The sequence below is a fragment of the Erpetoichthys calabaricus genome, chromosome 3, assembly GCF_900747795.2.
Source record: "Erpetoichthys calabaricus chromosome 3, fErpCal1.3, whole genome shotgun sequence".
Classification (NCBI taxonomy): Eukaryota; Metazoa; Chordata; class Cladistia; order Polypteriformes; family Polypteridae; genus Erpetoichthys; species Erpetoichthys calabaricus.
Window position 1 is genome coordinate 117695400 of NC_041396.2, and position 9997 is coordinate 117705396.

Here is a 9997-nt window from a genome sequence, read left to right on the forward strand (position 1 = left end):
GACATTCATTAATAGCTACGTGGTGCTCTTACTTATAATTTTATCAAGTCTCTGTCCCTTTACTTAAATCCTCATGAGACCTATCATCACCAGTAAACCCCCGATTCTCTAAAGAATCGCAAATCCAAGAATGGCAATTACTTTCTGTTCCCTCCAATCTTTGTAGGAATGAAAAATCATGGAGGGTGGGAGCGTCCTGGGAAAGTTTTCATTTAATTAAATAAATATATTTGTACTAAAGCTGTTTCTTTCTGGAGCCGTGACTCCTTTGGTTCTGGTGTTTCACAAGCGCGTTGTAGGCATCTTCATTCATTGTTTTTATCTATGCAGTCTCGTTTTTGTTTTTCTATGGGTATGTTGTTAGCTAGAAGTCGTTTGCTGTGATTCAAATAAGCCACACTGACAGCTGCCACACTGAGTGCTGGCACAGTGGATTAGAGCACACTGACTGGTGGCACTGTGTAGTGGAGTAGCTGCTGGTACTGTGGAGTGGAGAACACTGACCGCTGGCACTGTGGAGTAGCTGACTGCTGGCATTGTCAGTAGTCACCACTACCTCAAGTTTAAATACATAGACATATACAGACAGACGGCGCATTCACTGTGTTTCCCAGTCGACACAATACGTCAGCGCGTCAGCCTTATTGCGAGTGGCAAAAGTGCCATTTAAACTAATACAGGTAGATGTGGAAACCGGGTTTTCTGATGAAAAAACAATGTTTAAAACAGTATCGTTTACATACTGTTTTTTGGCGAATCGTTTAAATGCAATTATTAAATAATAATAATTATAATTATTATTATTAAATAATTCCTCCCATATAAGTAACATTTCGGGGACTGCCTTCTATCTTCGAAACATTTCCAGACTTTGTCCTGTTCTTACGCAACACAGTACTGAAGTATTGGTTAATGCCCGAGTCACCTCACATATAGATTACTGTAATGCTATTCTATCTGGCATGCCAAAAAAATTCATCCATCGCTAACAACTTCTTCAAAATTCTGCTGCCAGGAAAATAACCTGCTGCTCTAAAAGCACTGAACATATTACACCTATTCTCTCTCAACTTCACTGGCTCCCTGTTAACTACAGAATACAATACTAAATACCGCTCTTAACATTTAAAGCTCTCCACAACCTCACTGATCTCCTAAAGACTTAAACTACATCTCGCTCACTCAGATCCTGTAATTTGAGAGTATTCAGTCTGGCAATATGGTGCAGCCTTAGTTTGTGGAAGATAGACACAACTAAAGACATGAGCATAAAATGATGGTTGTCAATTTCAAACTGTTTCCTCGATGTGCTCTTTGAGAAAAAACATCAAGTTTGAGAAATGTTAACAGCTAACAACAATCTACATAGTTAGTGACTAAATACGTTTAGCCAAAACGTTGTTTGGAGGCTCACTTGAGCACTTAAATGCATAGCTTTAGCTAAGCCAGACTAAGCTAGCAAAGTAAAGATTATAAAATGGGATTTTCTAATGGCCAAATATAACCAGAACAATTGTTCAGCCTTACCTACGAAATGAAAACCCCCGGGATCTGGTCTGGAGTGTACAGTGGTTTGTACAATCCCAAGCAGCACATTATTCATTACTTCAATCCACAGCAGTGCCACTCACAATATGGCAGTGACGTTTACGTACGATTCTGCTGGTCATGAGGCATCGTTATTCTAGGTCTATGTTAAAATATGTCACCATGGCAACTTGTTGGCGTGCACGCTTTACCTCAAGTTTACTTTACAGGTTGTGTTGTGTTGTTTGGGCGCCACTTACTGACTCTGGGAAGCCGATGGGTTTGACTCTGGGGTGCTGAGGTGCTTTGCGAGTGCGTGTGCGCTTTTGGCACAGGTTGCGTCTGGCATCCGTGCATATACACAACCTTCGTAAACTTTACTAAATGAAGGTTGTATATGCGGTGGAGTGCATGTTCAGGCGGCGGTTGTATTGTGACCTGAAGTTTAGTTTACAGGTTGTGTTGTGTTGTTTGGGCGCCACCTACTGAGTCTGGGAAGCCGCTGGGTATTAACTATGGGGCACTGAGGTTGCGGTGCAGTGCGCGTGCGCATCGGTGCATCTGGCATCCGTGCATATATACAACCTTCATTTAGTAATATAGATAATCCTTATGCTGCACTATCAGATGGACTGCTACCATTCAGGCCTCAGCCTTGATGATTGGTTAACAGACAAGCCTGCTTGCATGTCATTGGTAACTTAGAAAGCACTATTACACAAAATGAACATAAATCAAAATGCTGTATTGCAGCTTTAATAAAACTAAAGTAATGGGCAGTGAAAAAGTTTATGACCATTTTAGATTTATAAAAATCAAGCAGTGTATATAGCTAAACAAATAAATAAACAATAATATAATTTTCTGCATTTTAAACATTATTAACTCCTGGGAAATATAATTACTGAAGGTATAACATAGCATGAGTTAGGTATTAATAAATGTGCAAAAAAATTCTGAGAAAAGTCATTATTTGATGAATGAGTATAGCTACACTTGTATCAAATTGGCTGCCACATCTACTTGTCTGCATGAACTGTGGGACCTTATATAGACAGGTGTGTTTCAATAACAGCTGCTTCCCAAATTTACCATTTTGAGTAGTGAGCAGCTGTTATTGTTAATATCATACAATAAAAATATACATTTGATTTGTGTCCGTAAATTTATAGTACTTGTCAAAGTTAGCGTTTTTTTTTTTTCAGTTTTATTCTCCCACTCGCGTTCAAGCTCCCACACAACCCCCCACCCCAATCCGATCTGACGCTGTTTTCAGATAAAGACGTGGTATAACAAACAAACTTGTTTTGTTATACCCCCTCTTTATTTGAAAACGGTGTCAGATCTTGTGCGCCAACGAGACTGGGACTGGGAAAACTGTGGACGTGAATGTGAGTGGTGTGCGTGACTGAGAATGTGAATTTTTTTTTTTTTTTTTTTACTCGAGTGTTCCTGCTCACGCTGAATTAGTATGCACCTTCTGATCCATGATGTCAAAGCCGCACTAACAAAAAAAAAAAAAAAAAAAAAGAGATATATGAGGTATATATGACATTTGGAGTAATTCATTTTATGACCGGTATTGTATATTTCGGAAAACGTTGTTACACTAATGCAACATTATATTCATTTGCATACCTTCATGCGGTTGTAGTCAGTGATCGCGTTTGTTTTTTTTTTTTTTCCCCCAATCTTGGCCAGTGTCCACATGTTGCTGCATGGTGGTATTTCTTTTGAACTCCAGGAGATGCACAGGACAGAATAGTACAGAGGTCAGTTTCCACGCTATATACAATCATCAGATTCAAATGTTAATAGTTCCCACACACACCCAAAGACCGTCCTTCCTACATTTACAACATGTGTATAAGGTGTGAAGCCTGAAGTCCAAATATCAAATAAACACTTTCACAAAAGGTACAAGTATAACAAAACAAGTGCACGGTTATTCAAGAATATAACCGAAGAAAAAAGAAAGTGGGTTACAGTAGGCAGTTGATACGACAGCTTGCGTGGTGCAATGCTAAGAACTGCTGACTCCCAATCAAGAGCTTCTGGGTTCGATGCTGGCAGCTTCTCAAGTTTACCGTTTTCTGTAGAGAGCTACTCTTATTGTTAATATTAGGGAATCCATTCCCGGGAATGAAACTGCTGGAATTCCCGGCTGAACGGGAACGGCCAAGTTTGCATATATAACGTGTAAAAGTGTAAAAATCGATCATGAAATAACAGATTATAGTTGAAAATTAAGGTGGTGCCATTGCTGCAGCTTGCACTTCATCAGACAACAGCTTTGAACAGCAACTTGAAATTGCAATGCGTCAGTCTGTTGCATCCACATTATCTGTGCCAAGAAACTTGCCATCACAGAATGATGACAAGAAACTGGATGCATCAGTAAAAGCTTAAACGGAAGTGTTTCAGAGCAACGGCAACGGCGGGCGTTGTTTAGAACAAGTATATCAGTATCTGATGACTGTGCCGCCTACTTCAGTGGAGGCACAGCGTGCTTTATCAGCGGCTGGCGTACTCTGCACGAAGGTGCGCTCTCGCCTGGACGACCGCACACTCGACACGTTGTGCTTTCTACGCTCTTATTACCGCAACCAACTAGATACATGTACTGTATGACAGCATGAACTGCTTGTAGTTAAGGTTAGCCTTTTATTGGTGTCAACATATTGCAGTAGTTTTATTAAAAATAAGTGTCGCTCGCTCTAAAACCGTTCACATGTGAGATGCCCGTGCACTGTGTCATTCCTGGGAGCCCGGGATTCCCAGGAATGACAAGCAGGATTCCTGAATTCCAGGCAATGGATAACCCCATCCAGGAATGGATTCCCTAGTTAATACAGTACTATACAATAAAAACATACATTTGATTTGCATCTGTAACAGCCGCTGTAAATTTATAGTACTTGTCAAAGTTCACGTTTTTTTTTTTCCAGTTTTATTCTCTCACTCATGTTCATGCTCCCACAACACCTCCCTGCCCTCCCAAACTCCTGATCTGACGCGGTTTTCAGATAAAGACGTGTACTTGACTGGGAATAATTGTGGATGTCAGTAGTGTTTTGAGACACTGGAACTGGAAATTCTCTGATGTGGAATCAGTTCTGTATGGTTGTGGGCGTGGGTGTGAGTGATAGACGTAACTGGGAATTACTGGGAATGTGTGTGGTGTTTTGAGATAACGAATGGAGCTGGAAATTACAGGGAATTCTCTGATGTGGCGAGATAAAACCTGACACACAAACATAGATGAATCAGTTGTTCTTGATTATTATTTTGAGCAAACTGACACCGCAATGGCCACTGCGCTGTCATAAAAGAGGAGGTTGTCCCATTCGGAGGCTTTGGCCCTGCTGCAAGAAATGGATGATTGCAACTCAGACGGTGGTGAGGAGCTTATTTTTGATATCGAGGAAGACGACGACACAGACACAGAGGAGAGCTCAGGTGAGGATTCTATATCGGAGTTACAATGCAAGGAAACATATAACTGTTGATGAGCAACTGTTTCCAACCAAGGTCTGTTGTCATTTCTTACAATACATCGTGACCAAGTCTGACAAATTTGGCATAAAGTTTTGGATTGTGGCAGATTTGGAGACAAAGTACATGTGCAACGGTGGCGCAGTGGTAGCGCTGCTGCCTCGCAGTTAGGAGATCTCCCTGTGTGGTGTTTGCATGTTCTCCCCGTGTCTGCATGGGTTTCCTCCAGGTGCTCCGGTTTCCTCCCACAGTCCAAAGACATGCAGGTTAGGTGCATTGGCGATCCTAAATTGTCCCTAGTGTGTGCTTGGTGTGTGGGTAGGTGTGTGTGCCCTATGGTGGGCTGGCGCCCTGCCCGGGGTTTGTTCCTGCCTTGCACCCTGTGACCCTGTAGTTAGGATATTGCAGGTTGGATAATGGATGGATGGATAGATGAGCACATGTGCAATGCCACTCCTTATTTAGGAAAAGATCCCAGTCATCCCACGGTAGAAAGACTTTCCGAGACTGTGGTCATAAAGCTTATGGAGCAGTTTCTGGACAAAGGCAGAACCGTAACAACAGACAACTTCTTCACATCACTTTCGCTGGCTAATAGAATGCTACACCTCAACACAACTCTGCTTGGCACCATGAATAAAGTGCAACAGGAACTTCCACCTGTAGCCAAAGTCAGTTCAGTACACCAACAATTCTCCATGCTGGTGTTTAGATCTGCCAGTGCCATGCTGACAGTGTATGTGCCCAAAAAGAAGAAGTCTGTCTGCATTCTCAGCACAATGCACCATGATCTGGAGATTGGGCAAGATCGAAAAAAAAAAACAAACACGGTCACAGACAACAACCACATGAAGGTATGCTAATGAAAATAGTATTAGTGCGACTATGTTTTCTAATTGGTACTATTCTGGTCATAAAATGATTTCCTCAAAATGTCACATATATTTGTCTTTCTTTTTTCCCCCAGTGCGGCGTTGACATCATGAACCAGAAGGCGCGTGCTTATTCAGTGCGAACAGGAACACGCAGCTGGCCAGTTGCTGTGTTCTATAACATCCTTGACCTACCAGTGATGAACACAGACATACTGTACAAGGCATGCACAGGGTCCACTGAGAAAAGAAGACTGTTCATGGCTCACCTTGCAGAAGAACTTTGTTGTCACTTCTTACAGGAAAAGGCGATGGAAAAAGGAAAGATGATGCAGCATCAACAAGCTTTAGTTCTAAGACCTCCGCTTCCCCCAGGAAAGAAAGTTCGGTGTCAGGTGCTTGTTCAGTGTAATAGGAACCACAGGACAGAGAGGTGTGTACACTGCAACAAGTACACATGTTGTAAATGTAGGAAGGATGGTCCTTGGGTATATGGGAACTGTTAACATTTGAATGTGATGATTTTATATAGCACGGAACCGACCTCTCTGTACTATTCTGTCCTCTGCATCTTCTGGAGTTTGTTTGTTATACCATGTCTTTATCTGAAAACAGCGTCAGATCGGGGGTTTGGGAGGGCAGGAAGGTGTTGTGGGAGCGTGAACGTGAGTGAAAGAAAACTAAAAATAAAACGCTAACTTTGACAAGTGCTATAAATTTACAGCGGCTATTACAGACGCAAATCAAATGTATGCTTTTATTGTATAATATTAACAATAAGAGCAGCTCTCTACTGTAAATGGTAAACTTGAGAAGCTGCCAGTATTGAACCCAGAAGCTCTTGATTGGGAGTCAGCAGTTCTTAGCATTGCACAACGCAAGCTGCCGTATCAACTGCCTACCGTAACCTGCTTTCTTTTTTCTTCGGTTAAATTCTTGAATAAAAGTGCACTTATTTTGTTATACTTGTACCTTTTGTGAAAGTGTTTATTTCATATTTGTATTTCAGGCTTCACACATTATACATTTTATGTCTACGTTTTCTAAAACATGAAAAATGTTTCTGTGTTAATGACATTTTTACATAGATTGTTGTTGACTTGGAACACACATGAAATGTATGTATTCTAAATGACGATGTACTTTTTTACCCTATAAAACTCCAGCACTTCACTCGAAGATAAACACTGAGCACCGAGAAACTTCTTTGCGAAATGAACTGTGGCAGTGGTGAGAAAGGATTTAAGGTGGGCCAGATTTACAAGTTTTTTCATAGGCTCTGGTAATTATAAATTGTGTTAAACTGGTTTATGTTCAAACTGGCAATTACACTTTATCTGTTAAAATGGAACACTGCTTTAAAAATGGAACCACTACTCTGTCTTAATGGATACCATGAGTGCTGTGAAAAAACTGCAGAGCTTAAATTTTTACTGTTATTGCCATTATGATAAATAAAACTACCAACAAATATTTACACAGTATTGGTTTTCTCAATACTTATGGTTTCTACACAATTTGTTTTATAGACAAACGACTTTTTTTTTCTTCAAAAAGGATCCCTTTACTTTACATGATATACAATGCAACTACAACGAGCGAAGTTGCAAATAAAATGTCTTCCTCACTCACTGCAGCTGGAGCATAAGCTGAGACAACAGACAAGGCACCCAGAGAGTGCCACAATCTGAGTCAAAAAGATGCTTGTTGAAAGGAGTAACAACGGACACTGTCAGAAGGACCCGATCCGTTACAGCAACAGCTACTCACTAAGTATGACGGCCATCAGAGCGACCAAACCAATAAAAGGTGTACACACCTACAGAGATCTGGCCATTCCCAGATCTGCGCACCTCAGAGAGTGCCAGCACTGAAATGTGGAGTTTACGTAGCTCCTCCGACAGTAGAGAAAGATGATCATCATGCCGAAGAGACAAGATGTTCCATATGCCTACCCGGGGATGGGCCGCCTCAAATCGGAACCTGAGGACAAAGGTCAAAGTCTTTTGAGTCCTCGTGCTTCCTGTCTTGCTATATGGTTGCGAAACATGGACGCTATCCAGTTTGCCAACCAGGATCCCAAGCTGTTTCATCGTGTGTTGGGTGTGGCAACACATTGTACCAGCGCATGCTCCCAAATCTCACAAGAAATGACCTGACCTATTGTCCAACTACAAGGTATTTTTTAAAATAAGGCTGCAGCATCACTACTAAGTTAAACATAAGATATTTTGGTAATACGTTGAATATTTTCAGAATATTGCTAACCAGTATTAATTAAAATGCTGATATTACTACATAATTTCAAAAAGGCAAAACAGAATGCATGTTACATATGAATCTTCACTTAAAATTATTTACCATCATTTGTTTCATGGGCATGAAGTCAGCACTTTGCCGAACCCGATCAAAAATCTTCGCCAGCTGAGGATTAATGAAAGCATCATCTAAAGAAAAAAAAAAGACAAAAAAAAGTTTGTAAATATTATGAGATTTTATTATTGATAATGTGGTAAACCCAAACCAATTATATATGAGAAGGATGAAGCAAATGGTAGAAAATTAACACACTTCTAAAAACAACTAAAAATACTCAATGAGGACCTATGCTTGGGGTCAAACTACCACTACACTGTTTTTCTCACCTCTTGCCAGTATGCACAACTCATTTGTTGCTTCAGGTTTCTGTCAAGCTAAGTGTCATTTAATGTGCATCTCTCGAAAACAGGTACTGCCTGTGAAAAGGTATTTCAAGAGTAACAATATATTTTGTCATGCAGTATGAGCTAAAAGAATGCATCACAAACGCAGTTGAAAACTGCTAGCTTTTTTAACGAGCTTCCTTCTGTACCTTATGTTTATGAAATGCTTTCATGATCAAATGCTTCAAAAAGTATTCTGAAAGTCCTGGTAAAGGTTTTTAACAGTGTTTACACAAAAACAAATCCTCTCTGACATTTATGATCCAATGGCACACTGATACTCAGCATTGTTCTTCTGTGCTGCATAGTATGTGTTTTCACAAAACCATTGACAGTCTTCTTAAAAATGACTTTGTTACTTGTACTGTAAAGACCTACTTAAACTATTATAGGGTCCTTCAAATTCCCCTGAGGATTCCAAATGTTACAGCTGCTATTAACTTTTGACTATAAATCATTTACTTCACTACTAAATCCTGAAGGCCAGCACAGCAACATTTTAGTTGCTTGTATGGAGTGCACTGCTGGGAAAAAAAAGCTAGTACTCAAAGTCTGCAACTGAGGTTGTAGCTCTTTGATATCTGTTTAAATGTTGCATGTTTAAATAGCCTTTTGTCTAAAAGGCAGATTAAAAATAATGTGCAAAACTCTTTGATGAGAACAGACTATTCAGCCTAATTTCCATGCTATTGGTCATTGTAATCTGTTACAATGGTGGCTCTGGAGATAGGTGCTTCTATGTTAGTCATAAGTCGCAGTTTCTAATAAAGCAATGAGAATGTTTGCTGTATGTTGTACAAGCCAGATTGGTTACCCTAAACATATATACTGTTCTTTTTAGGCCACATCTGTAATAGCATGTGCAGCTCAGTTTCCATTTTACAAAGATGAAATAACAACCCAACTGAAAACACAGACAAGAACAATTAGACTAATTTCAGGACTACAGGGAATGATATAAGTGGAAAATATTCAACTCCTTTATTTAGTAAATTCAACACTCAGTGGTACTATGACAGAGGGACTATAAAAAAAAAAATGGATCCTGGATTCCCAGAGCAAGTCCTCATCAACAATATTTAAAATACAAACTGATGAAAAATATGTTTTCAAATGTTAACATGAAGAGGTCTTCAAATTTTTATTTTTGTATTCTGTTTAAATGAGCACTCAGTGGGAACAGACATCACATGATTTTTTTTCTACCCTGACATTGTATTTTCTACAATGTCATACACACAGTTAAAACAAGAACTGACTGGCTGTAATTTTACTTGGAGATAATAAAGAATAAAGCATCAACTTGTAACCGTTGCACTCAAAAAGGTACTCTTAACAGGACCCATACAGTACAGTCAAAAATTAATCAATCTTTAATTCATATAATCAATTTATGATCAC

At 39.8% G+C, this 9997-nt stretch overlaps 1 protein-coding gene across 1 annotated transcript in view; it reads right to left on the reverse strand.

The window, feature by feature from the left end:
- The window catches only part of LOC114644763 (atypical kinase COQ8A, mitochondrial-like), a 257203-nt gene that overhangs the window by 137987 nt on the left and 109219 nt on the right, over positions 1–9997 (reverse strand). Inside the window, exon 7 of the mRNA XM_051924269.1 lies at positions 8256–8341. Within this exon, the coding sequence (XP_051780229.1) occupies positions 8256–8341 (86 nt within the window). The remainder of the gene's footprint in view (positions 1–8255; positions 8342–9997) is intronic.